This window comes from Carcharodon carcharias, chromosome 7, assembly GCF_017639515.1.
Source record: "Carcharodon carcharias isolate sCarCar2 chromosome 7, sCarCar2.pri, whole genome shotgun sequence".
Classification (NCBI taxonomy): Eukaryota; Metazoa; Chordata; class Chondrichthyes; order Lamniformes; family Lamnidae; genus Carcharodon; species Carcharodon carcharias.
The window spans coordinates 106676836-106690229 of NC_054473.1; the positions used below are offsets into that span (position 1 = coordinate 106676836).

The window sequence follows — 13394 nt, forward strand, 5'->3', positions numbered from 1 at the left end:
CTCTGTCTCTGTTCTTGGGTGGCGGAGAGGCGTCATGAGCCACCTTTTCAAGGGATAGCCCTTGTCACCTAGCAGCCATCCATCCAGTCGGGCTGGAGCAGTGAAGAGCCTCGGCACCTGGGAGTGTCTCAGGATATACGCGCCATGGAAACTGCCAGGGTACCTTGCACAGGCTTGTAGCACCTGCATCCTGTGGGTCACACACTATCTGCATGTTAATGGAGTGGAATCCCTTCCTGTTAACGAAGGCACCCTGCTGACCTGCTGGTGCCTTGATGGCCACATGTGTGCAGTTGATGGCACCCTGGACACGGGGGAACCCAGCAATCGCTGCAAAGCCTCTGGCTCGCTCAGCGTGGCTGACCTTGTCCATATGGAAATTAAAGAAAGTTAATACCCATCTGAACAGAGCTTCTGTCACGAGCTTAACACAACTGTAGACAGCTGACGAGTGAAAAATTCTGCCCATAGTTACTTTACTTTCAAAGTATTTGTACTATAAGTGTTTCCAAAGCTTAATTAAGAGAATAAAATCCACCATAGTTAGTGACTTAGATTTGTTTGTTTGCTAGTGAGCCAAATTGAAAGTTGCCGACAATGAAATTTTACGCTTCTACGACTTGAAGTCTTTTGGTTATTGAATTATATGGCCACAGCCTGCACAGGATGGTGTCATCTGCTTCTGAGTCACTGCCACTATGCAGCAAGCATTGACTGCTGATTCATGCAACGTTTATCCACAAAGCTGTTTTTCCAATCCTCTGATTGAAAGTCATCTGCAGTCAGCGCATCAGAGTCAAGGATAAGTCAGAATCAAGATCAGATGGGAATCCGTTGACAAGGACCCATTGATTGATCATGCTCTGACAGCTTCATATGCTAACTCAAGTCAGCTCATGATTGCTATCTGCTACCTCGGGGGCACGGTCACCCTCAGCATCAACTAGAAATCCAGAATTCCAAAGCATTTCATAATCATCTCTAGTTTGACCCAAACCTATGCTTGCTTAATCCAGAAAATATATTTTTAGGGATTAAAACACACTTCAACACATCACAGAGGTCAATTTAGGTAAGTGATGGCCTCAGCAGAAAGTTTTTATGACTGCTTTCACAGTTTATGGCTGAAATTTTGAAGGCGTATTCATTTGGAAGAATTTGTTTCCAACATTCAAATTTTAAATACCTCTGTTGCATTTGGGAGATCTTGTGGCGCAGTGGTACCATTCCTAACTATGGGCTAGATACTGCAGGTTTAAGTCTCCGCGAGGATTTATTGGCTATGGAAGAAGCGTTCATGACGAGGCCCAATGGCAGATAATCAGCCTGTGAACCCTTCCACTGCTCCTAAAGGTAAGAAAGTGTGTGTGTGGAAAGGTATGCTAACAAAAAAAAACTCTCTGTTTTGTTCCAATACTTGTGGGGGAGACTAGAACCAGAGGACACAGTTTAAGGATGAGATCTCCCTTTTAAAATTGAGATGAGGAGAATTTTTTTTGTCTCAGAGGGTCTTTAGTATGTGGAATTCCATTCCTCAGAGAACAATGGAAGCTGGGTCATTGAATTTGTTCAAGGCAGGTTTAGACAGATTTTTGATAGACAAGGGAGCCAAGGGTTATGGGGGCACAGACAGGAAAGTGGAATTGAAACTGCAACCAGATCAGCCATGATCTTATTGAATGGTCGAGCAGGCTCAAAAGGCCAAATCACCTACTCCTTCTCCTACATCCTATGTTCCTATGACAAACAAGATCAACTGAGAGAAGAGCTTTTAAGTTCCATCGCACCATCTTTCAATTCAATTTTGAAATGCTGTGAAACCCTTGCAGTGCCAGTGAAAATTTGAAATCAACTTATTTGTTAAAAATTCCTCCATTTTGTACCTTTTTAGCTTGCTTTGTAGGTCACCAAGATTTCTTTTTGTTTCAGGTTATTGAAGCAACAAACAATGACAGGGGTTTTTGTTTCCTTCTTTAATGTGTTGCACAGAACTCATGCCCTAAATATCCCTTGTTTTTCTTTTTAAATATCATCTTTGTAGTGTTCTCCTTTAAAATCTAAACCTCTGTCCAGAGCAGATAACAGAACACACCAGTTTAATTCATATTAATTACATATATCACAACTATGAAATATGGAAAACAATTTCTACTTCCATTCCATCATATCTTCCTCTGATTCATCTATACTTTCACCACGCACGATAAGCACAACAGTATAAAAGCATTTCTTAACGGAAGGCCAACACTAGAAACTTCAAAATCATTGTTTCCTCCTCACTGAATGAGTGTAACAACACTTCTTTGCACTATCTGTTTGCCTTGTTCTTCTAGGTGTAGAGGTCGCAGGTTGGGAAGGTGCTGTCGAAGAAGCCTTGGTGGGCTGCTGCAGTGTATCTTGTAGATGGTATACATTGTGCATTGGTGGTGGAGGGAGTGACTGTTTAAGGTGGGGTGCCAATCATATGGGCTACGTTGTCCTGGATGGTATTGACTTTCTTGAGCGTTGTTGGAGCTGCACTCATCCAGGCAAGTGAAGAGAATTCCATTGCATGCCTGACTTGTGTCTAGCCGATGGTGGAAAGGCTTTGGAGAGTTAATTGCCACAAAATAAACTGCCCCTGAACTGCTTTTGTAGCCACTGTATTTATGTGACTCGTCCAGTTCAGTTTAAGAGGATGTTTGAACAGATGAAACCTGGTGGACTGATGGCTGAGAAAGAGAGGGGTGCCTCCTTTTCGGGCATCCTGTACCCACTGGAGGCCCTCCCAAAGTAATTCTACCCCCCCAACTCACCCCCCACTGGGATTCCCCTCCCCTGATAATCCTGCCCCCCAAACTCCCATCGCTGGGATGTGTCAGCCTGGCCCCAGTGAGATCCCAGACTTACGTTTAAGTCCAGGCTCAATCAGCTTCTCCTTTTCGGTACTGGCTATAGTCAATCCTCCCAGTGGCACTGCTGGGACAACAGAACTGCTGGCCATTTGATTGGCCGGAAGCTCTCGGAGGTGGGACTTCCTCTTGGACAGCCATTAAATGGCTGTAAGGCAAGCTGGCCAAGAGAAGGTGGAATCACCACCAACTTTTATATCGGGAGGGCAGGGACCCCATCCCCAGCGTAAAATTCAGTCCTTAAAGTAGTTGAGTAATTGGTTTCTTATAGAAGTTGACTCCCAGTGCCTTGTACCTGTAAGATCATTAGCAGAACCTGCGAAAGTTCGAACAAAACTCCCTCCTTCAATCCCACAATAATTAAAGCATACAGAATACCAAGTATGATAAGAGACACCTGGCACAATCAGTAAAGCTTCTTTTCATATACCATTGCAAAGATAAGGAACACACTTAGATGACATACTGGTATGGGTTAGTATAACTAAAAGCCCACTCTCTTCATTTCTGTTCTATCACTCGGGACAGTGGCTCACTCCCTTTGCAACCTTCTGCTATTCAACTGACTGTCTGGTGCCTGTGTCTTAAAAGCCTCTCCATCTGAACCACAGGTCGAAAGAGAGCTCCCCGTATTACTAACAAACTATTATTTGGTCTCTGAAAGAAGCCAGTTCCCAGCTCATGTAATATTTACCAAACGTCTACCTAAGGCATCACAGGGCAGCACAGGGCTGTCTTTGAAGCTAAATCCTTTTGGTGGCCTTTGCTCAAAATATCTTTAAAATAAATGTGTATATATTCGAGCCATTTTGTTGGAAAACCTGACAGTAGCACAGCTGAGAAAAGGTTTGTCTCAGCGCTTAGGTCAAAGCTGATATTTTAGAACATTCAAAACCTATGCATTCAACCACTTCCTACATTAACAAGGCATTCAATTACCTTACCTCTCTCACCTCCAAGTTTAAGTTAAGTCATGTACAATTCTGGTGAAAGTGGCAGAATTTCTGGGGCCACAGTTTTTGTTTTATTTTCCTATCATTTGTCCACATCCATTGCATCTTTTCATCTTTTTCCAAAAGCTAGTTCTACCAGAAGTTGGCATGTATTTTAGCACAACATAACACTGTTATATCTGTTTTATGCCTCAAGTTTTGGTCCCATTCACCACAACGATACCCCTGCCTTCCACCCCTCTTGCCCACCAAAAAAAAAGTGGAATTTTGGGATAAATTTCTTTACTTCCCTCATTTAAGCAATTCTGCAAGTTTGGAGAAGCTTATTTGCCCTCCTCCCCAACAAGCAGCACCTACTCATTCACCAAATGGAGATCAGTGAACAAGGCACTGAACCCTCCCCATCAGGTTAAAATCCTGAACCAATGAACTAAGGAGCATGCTAAGAAAATCAAATGAGCCTAGAACAGACCATCAAAATCTTATACATGTAAAAATAACAATTGAGAACTATGTCATTCAGCCCAATCAGTCCATCTTAATATTTATCGTCCACTTGAACAGTAGCCCTAATTCCATGCGCCCATCCTACTCCAACATCCTTTTATTCTCCTTTCCTTCTACCATCAATCTAAATTGATTCCTAACTGCTAGCATAGTATATACTTTAATCAGAATTCTGGTACTACATTCCACAGTCTCACAACCTTGTTCTGTGTAATAAATCTCTTGGGGCTGAATTCCCCCCGGCCTCCCTCATGGGGGGGGTTGTGCAGGGGCGGGCGGGAATGAGCGCAAACCCCATCGGCACGCCCGATCGGGTCCACGCCGCCATTTTACATGGGAAGGCCTTAACGAGACGCACAGTCAGAAGCACGGAGCGCTCCTCGTGCGGGCGGGGGTGGGGGGATTCACTGAGTCCAGGCCTGCACTCTTTCGCACATGCTTGCCAACCAGAAAATTCTTCCTTTGGGTTTTTTAATCTACTTTTAATTAAATATATCCCTTCAATCACTGGAAAATCTGTTTCTACATAACTCTGTCCATTTCTTCATAATTTCACACACCTTAATCTAATTTTCTAATGTTTCTAAGCCGCAATGTTTCACAGCTTTCTTCATATTTATGTTTCTTCACACCGAACTGTGTCCTAATAAATCTCTATTGCTTCAATGTCCTTCCTGCAGTGTGTAGTCAAAAACTTCAAACAGACTCCAAATGTAGTCTTACTAAAGTTTGACATAGATTTGCAATTTTGTCATGACTTTTCTATTCCATATCTTTTGCCATTAAACCCAATATTTCATAGTTCTTTTTTTAAAAAAGGCCTTATCTGCCTGAAGTTTTGCTTTTAATGTCTTGTGGAAGAGGTGAAGGATTTGGGGTTTCAGGCTCACATCACCCAGTTTGTATAATTATTACTTTTTTGTAACCAAAATGTGGCGCCTCACATTTATTGGCATTGAATTTAATTTGACATTACCCCATCTTTACAATGCAGGTAATCCCTTGCAGCTGCTTTTGGTTCTTAGAATTTTATGCAATTGTTAAAATCTGTAAATGTGGGCACCACACCCTCTAGACCGATTTCTAAATCATTGATGTATGCCATGAATAGCAATCCCAGAACAGAACTCTATGGATTAACATTATCCCCTTTCAATCACTGAGAAACTCCCTTTAATCTCTACTCTGTTTCCTCTCTATGAACCAATTTGCTATCCGTCCCCTTAATCTTCTCCAGTAGTCTGCTGTGTAGTATCTTGTCAAAGACTTTCTGGAAATTCATATGCACCACATTCACTTTATTTCCCATATCCTACACATCTGTATATCTTCCAAGAACTCTACAGTGTGATCAAGAATAATCTTCTCTTCTGAAATCCGTATTGGTTGCTTCTAATTATTTTCTCTCATCTGGATATTTAATAATTTCATCTTTAATTAAAAGAGTCTAAAATTTCCCTTACCAAGGATGCTAACTGACCTGTTGTAATAATCTCCAGTAACCCACACAAATACACTCTCAGCAGAAGCACTGAAATGAGATCTTCAGGGTCTCCAATTTTTCCCCCCGTTTCCCTCAGGATCTTTAGTTGTGTTGCATCAGGTGCTGGTGACCTGTACTCCTCTAACTTAACCAACTTCTCTAATATTTTCCTTTATTATACCTCTCATCATACTTTTAACCAATTTGGGATTTGCCACTTGCTCAATATTTTTTCTTTCTCTGTGTTGAATTATTCTAACAGTAAAATTGAATATGCACATTTATTTAGCATCCAGGACAGCAGTATCTACTCAAGTGCATTAAAATTAAACCATGCTGGCTTTTATTCATCAATTAAATTTTCACCCCAAGGTGTTGATACATCATAAGATTACTCTAGTCTAGCAAAAGTCATCCAGAGGGGGAGACAGAGGCAAGAGAGCGAGGGTGTCTAACAGGCCATCCTAGCAACAACCTGTGTGTTCAAAGATTCAGCCTTGAAGATTTGAAATATTCTCAAGACAAAACAAGAACAACTGAGATTTGTATGATTTGCTGAAATGGGAAAGGGCCACATTGTCCACAGGTTGCAAAAAAATATAGAAATGTGCATAAGGTAAAGTTTGCTCAGGAATAAACAAGGGATTACCATGTGAGGCAATGCCATTTCCAGTTTGATAAGAATAATGTATAAAATAGCCACTTTCCTTTGTTCGACAGACACAAGGAAAAGTGATGCCTATATTCAAGTGTGTCCTGTGTGTTAACTTGTAAATTGTTTTTTATGCTGAAGAAATAAAGAACATTAAAGGAACAGGCATCATCATTACTGTTTCTGTTCAGGGAAAGAAGATCCAATATTACAAAACTGAAAGTTGGAAGCAGGTTAGAGTCAGGTTTCCAGTTTTTTTTAACCCCTCAAATTCCTGCCCCATTCATCCTCGCTTGTTAAAATAACCCTCACAATACCTGCCTAAACAAGCATTTGGGAGATTCAATTTAACATACCCAAAAGACAGAACCTCTGGAACATGGCACACCCTTAGTACTGTATTATGTGACATGTTAGGTTGTGTTCAACTCATGACCTTGACTCGCAGGCAAGAATCCTACCAACAGGAGTTAAAAAAGCCCAGTTTTCATCCAGCAAAAATGCTAATCTGTTAACTGTTTTCCTCAACAGCTCAATTAAACATCTCATTATTCATTAACTACAAGTCTAGCCTAGGCAAATGCCATAATTAAACAAAATTCACATTTGCAATGATCTATCAGCAGCTGACAGACACTAAGATCAAAGATGACATTTCAACTTATGAGAATTTATTTTGGTGGAATTTTTAAAGAATGCTGACAGCTCTCCAGGGCGGCAGCAACCAGCTGATTCCTATTCCTAGTTTCAGAGCACCAAATTTCTTGCAGTAACGCAAGAGTGCTGAACATTTAATGCAGCATACTCTCACTTTAGTGCTGACCCCAAGCACTTGATTTAATTTCAGAAATATGCTGTCATTTTTATCCTTTTTAAGAGCCATTTCGTTTTACATTCTTCTCTTTTCTATGGTTATTGCTCCTGTAACCTTTCTTCTCCTCTAGCTTGCTCCCCTACACTCACTGGGCTGGATTTTAGCTACCAAGGTGGGTACTTCAAGTCAGGAAGTTTCCTGACTCACCAGACCCACTTCGGTGAAAAGTACCCCATATCGCGCGATTTTTACTTGGGGTGGGGTAGTGCAATATAGAGTCAGGACCACCAACCCCAAAAGCAGAGCATAGGCAAACATAGGGCTGAGCAAGTGCCAAGGCAGGCTGGTTAGAGGGCCTGCCTCAGTTCTCTGGGACTTTGTCCCAGTTGTTTCAGAAGTTGTTACATCCTCTAGCCCTCACCCTTCACACTCCTCACCATCGCCCAACCCACCATGGCTCCTCATATCCTCCATGCCACCTCCATAGCCACTCATACAGTATCCACCATAGACAGATCTCAGGAGCCACGTGGAGATGAAAAAAAACTTATAATAATCTAATACAGCTCTCACCCCTACTTATTTGACTGGGAGTTTTTTTTCCACTATCATATAATCCATTCAAAACTTTCATCTAGTAGAAAAATGAATGAACTACTACTCCGACCTCACAAAGACAGCTAATCCTTTAATAGCCTCTTTAAGCTGTCAATAAAACTGTGAACTCAAACTCCACCCCTGCCCCCCACGATGGGATAATTCTAGCATTTGAAGCTCAGTCTAGGGCCTCAGTCAGTCTAGGGCAGGAAAGCCAACCTCAACCTTCCCACCTCTGACTTGGTCAGATGGAGTCAGGAAGGCAACGGACTGTCCATGCCCTGTTAAATGGTGCAAACCCCCACCTCCCAGCCTTTCCCAGGGGCAGGGATGGGGGAGTAAGGGGCCTTAAATTCCGTTCATGTGCGAACACCTAAGCAGTCTTAGAATTCAGGACCATCACACTTTTGTAATATGTTAGTGTCACTGACAAGACCAGCATTTGCTGCCCATCGCTAACTGCCCTTGAATTGAGTGGTTTACTAAGCCATTTCAGAGGGGCAGTCACCTGTAAGCCAGATCAGGTAAGGATGGCAGATTTCCTTCCCTAAAGAGGTACATTAGTGAACCAGGTGGGTTTTTAACAACATGATAGTTATCATGGTCACCGTGACTGAGACTACTTTATATTCCAGATTTATTAATTGAATTTAAATTCCACAGCTGCTGTACTGAGATTTGAACCCGTGTCCCCAAAGTATTAGCTTGGGCTCAGGGTTACTAATCCAATAACATAACCACTATGCCACCATCTGTCCTCTATAGAAGCCAAGAAGCTACACTTATTCAAGCACATATATAGGCTGAATTTCTAAGTTTCCCATACTACAATTCTATTTGACCATGAGATAATTTCAATTAAAATTAAGTTGGCAGCTTTAAGAGAAGTTCACACATCTCTCAAACTATGCATCATTTCACATTCCTTCCTCTCCCGAAAAGCAATACAAGTAACTTAACCTCTGATCCTATGCACCACAATACAGAGCTACATTGTACCAATAGAGTATTTCAGCCCTGGTAAGTGCAAAACTTAATTTTTTTAAATAAATTAATTAATGTTGTAACATGCATTAAGCTTAAGTGCGTGGAACAAAAATTAAGGATTTTTTTTTCGTTATGAATGCTGTAAGTTCTAGTATTTAATTTTGTTTTTAATCACTCAGAACATTTGATGGGAATAATGGGCTATACCTTCTGGAGTGTGGTTTCCGTCATATCTAGAAGCTCAATAATGGGAGGAAGATACATCTCTTGAGTATTTGCTAACTTCTGTTTTGTGTCAAGGGACATCTCCTTCATGAATGCTGAGGGAGTCAACTGAAAGAAAAAGATCAGAAATTGTATAATTAAATAAAAAAACAACAGTAGTTATATAGAAGTATTAGAGCTGTTACCCTGGAAGATCCAGCCAGTTTGTGATAAGTGAAGACTGATCATCAGGGTTTGTGATTTGTCAAGTTCAACAAATCAATTTTAGGGCTGAGCCAGGAAAGAGACAACAGCTCACTCTGCAAGGGCATCAAGTCAGATTTTAAAGTATAATGCAGTCCCTCCAGATACAAAAGACACCACAGGTTTGCAGATTTGTGACAGCACAACATAGTGAGGTCATAACCTTGCATTATTTTGATGCTGGCATCAGGTGCAAAAACTGGGAAAAAAACAAATTTCTATTTTTCATCGCTATATCCTTACACCTGATGCAAATAAAGTTCACCAAAACATGCTGTTTTTGAAGAAATAGAACCTGTTAACGTCAACGGTCAATGCTGTAAAGATAAGAACAAAGAATGTTAGGAACAGGAACAAGATCAGGTCACAGGGCCTTGTGCTGCAACAAATCAAACCCTCTTGTCCCTCAACCACTTTTCTCACCAGAACTGTTTTTCCACGTCAATGTCTATTCTGAGTAACTTATTCCTAAATTGCACACATACAGCCCTGCCAATTATTCATCCCTGAAAACTACATTTTCAAAAATTACAGATGCAATCTTATGCTTGAAAAGCAATTGACCACGGGCAAGGCAGTTTTTCTTAAATGTTGATCTGTAAGATAGAACTGATTCAAGAGGGTGCATCCAAGCACAATTGTAACCAAGATGGACATCTCAAAAATACTGGCAATTAGTGAAGCCTTCAAGAAATTATGCTTTTGCTTCCATAAACTAACACATTCTCCAACCATGCTAGTTAATTCCACCTTTGAACTTGTGCTTATAAGGGGCACAGTTCCATACGAAGACACAATCTGGGGGAATAAATTACCACACGTTCGGGAAGCAATGCATAAATCTCAATGCTGCTCTTTTGGAGTGATAACGCTCTGGTGCAGGTGGCGTATCTGGACTGCATGAGACTGAAAGACATACTAAAGGTGACAAGTTGGCCTGAAGACCCACAGGATTTTGAAAAATGTCAAGTTAATTTACAATTCAAATAAGCAATTACTTATTCAGTTTCCTACAGCACTCTGCCAATCATGCAGCTTGTCACATAGCCATGCTCAGTACATTAACTGCTAGGATTCCCATTGTGATCACATTAAACCCTAGAATAGGTGGTCATCTGGATTTTCTTCCTACACTGGCTCTTCGCTAAATTGCACTGAAACGAAAGCAGATAGAATTCACTACCCAAAGAAACATTGATAAAAACCTTGTGAAAAGTGGTCCAGTCTTGCTGACCCAGGAACAATTCAAGGAGACCTAGGGATTGATGTTTCTTACAAGGTCAGGAGACAGACATTGGACGGTTTCCACAATCGTGCCCTTGCGGGGGAAGCAGTCCCAGCCCCCGATTTTCCTGGGGGCAGGCTGCTAATTGGCTGGTGGGTGGGTTGGGCATCCAAACAGCAGCCACGTGGGCAGAAACGCAGGTGGGCCACATTTAAACCAATCCCAGGCTGTCATTTTGGTGGAACAATTACTGCATTAGTTATGCAACAGGAAAGGCAGAGGGCTGGAAACGAGGACAGGGCTGCCCCTCGCTTTTCTGATGCAGACTTGGAGGTTCTCCTGGAGGCAATGAGAGTGTAGTGGGAGGTTCCCGCAGGGTGGCAGGAAAAGACTGCCATCCCAAACCAAGCAGGCCTGGATAGAGGTGACGGAGACCATGAGCAGACAGAATGTGGTCAGGAGGAATTAGGTGCAATGTAGAAAAAGCTTCAATGACCTGATTCACTCTGGCAGGGGTGAGTACAACACCAGGTCCTAATGAAAGGTCTCTGGGTATTCAATTTCCAGCAGACACACCAGCTGAGGAGCCTGAGGGAGCATGCTGCTCCTGAACATGAGAGGGATGTGTGCCCGGGACATTTACTGACCCCTCAGCAAGGCTCAGAGCCATAGCACTGTAGAGGATCTGCCAGCACTGATACATGCAGCTTCTTTTGAATATTGTTACGATCATGTGAGGAGGGGTGAAATGACCTCCCTATTCAGGTCTGACTCTAACAGGGTTTTTTGTGAATTTTGAGAGGATATGCTTTGCTAATACTGCTGGAGTCCCATTATTTACACTTTCAGACTGTAAAAAATTAGTCAGACAGGTTTTCTTAAGTTAAACAAAGGACAAGGTAAATTTACTGAAACTATTTCCCAAATTAAAAAAAAACTAGGTAAATTGCAACTACCATTCATACATCAAGAGCAGAATAATAAGACAGACTTAAAGATTTTTTTACAGTTCATGAAGATAAACAAAGGAGTATATATTTATATGTTTCCAGAACTGTCACTGACCTCATCTCCTCTGGGGATCTTCCTCCCACAGCTTCCAACCTGATAGTCGCCCAACCTCGGACGGCCCGCTTCTACCTCCTACCCAAAATCCACAAACAGAACTGCCCCGGTAGACCGATCGTCTCAGCTTGCTCCTGCCCCACAGAACTCATTTCTCGTTATCTTGACTCCCTTCTCTCTCCCCTTGTCCAGTCCCTTCCCACCTACATCCGTGATTCCTCTGACACCTTACGTCACATCAACAATTTCCAGTTCCCTGGCCCCAACCGCTTCCTCTTCACCATGGACGTCCAATCCCTCTACACCTCCATCCCCCACCAGGATGGTCTGAGGGCCCTTAGCTTCTTCCTCGAACAGAGGCCCGAACAATCCCCATCCACCGCTACTCTCCTCCGTCTGGCTGAACTTGTTCTCACACTGAACAATTTCTCCTTCAACTCCTCTCACTTCCTCCAAATAAAAGGTGTGGCTATGGGTACCCACATGGGCCCCAGCTATGCCTGTCTCTTTATGGGGTATGTGGAACATTCCTTGTACCAGTCCTACTCCAGCCCCCTTCCACAACTCTTTCTCCGGTACTTCGATGATTACTTCGGTGCTGCTTCATGCTCTCGTCGGGACTTGGAAAAATTTATTAATTTTCCTTCCAATCTCCACCCCTGCATCATTTTCACGTGGTGCATCTCTGACACTTCCCTTCCATTCCTTGACCTCTCTGTCTCAATCTCTGGTGATAGACTGTCCACCAATATCCATTACAAGCCTACTGACTCCCACAACTACCTCGATTACAGCTCCTCACACCCCGCTTCCTGTAAGCACTCCATCCCATTTTCTCAGTTCCTTCGCCTCCGTCGCATCTGTTCCGATGATGCTACCTTCAAAAACAGTTCCTCTGACATGTCCTCCTTCTTCCTTAACTGAGGTTTTCCACCCACGGTCGTTGACAGGGCCCTCAACCGTGTCCGGCCCATCTCCCGCGCATCCGCCCTCACGCCTTCTCCTCCCTCCCAGAAACATGATAGGGTCCCCCTTGTCCTCACTTATCACCCCACCAGCCTCTGCATTCAAAGGATCATCCTTCGCCATTTCCGCCAACTCCAGCATGATGCCACCACCAAACACATCTTCCCTTCACCCCACTGTCGGCTTTCCGTAGGGATCGTTCCCTCCAGGACACCCGGGTCCACTCCTCCATCATCCCCTACTCCTCAACCCCCACCTACGGCACCTCCCCATGCCCACGCAAAAGATGTAACACCTGCCCCTTCACTTCCTCTCTCCTCACCATCCAAGGGCCCAAACACTCCTTTCAAGTGAAGCAGCATTTCACTTGCATTTCCCCCAACTTATTCTATTGTATCATTGCTCCCAATGCGGTCTCCTCCACATTGGAAAGACCAAATGTAAACTGGGCAACCGCTTTGCAGAACACCTGCAGTCTGTCCGCAAGAATGACCCAAACCTCCCTGTCACTTGCCATTTTAACACTCCACCCTGCTCTCTTGCCCACATGTCTGTCCTTGGCTTGCTGCATTGTTCCAGTGAAGCCCAATGCAAAGTGGAGGAACAGCACCTCATCTTCCGACTAGGCACTTTACAGCCTTCCGGACTGAATACTGAATTCAACAACTTTAGGTCTTGAGCTCCCTCCTCCATCCCCACCCCTTTTCTGTTTCTTCCCCCTTCCTTTTGTTTTTTCCAATAAAATATATAGATTTTTCTTTTCCGACCTATTTCCATTATTTTTAA

General features: G+C 42.9%; 1 protein-coding gene across 1 annotated transcript in view; it reads right to left on the reverse strand.

Moving 5' to 3' along the window:
• Nucleotides 1–13394, reverse strand: part of LOC121280028 (hydrocephalus-inducing protein-like) — a 478228-nt gene that overhangs the window by 436518 nt on the left and 28316 nt on the right. The window contains exon 4 of the mRNA XM_041191656.1: nucleotides 9092–9217. Coding sequence (XP_041047590.1) covers nucleotides 9092–9217 — 126 coding nt within the window. The remainder of the gene's footprint in view (nucleotides 1–9091; nucleotides 9218–13394) is intronic.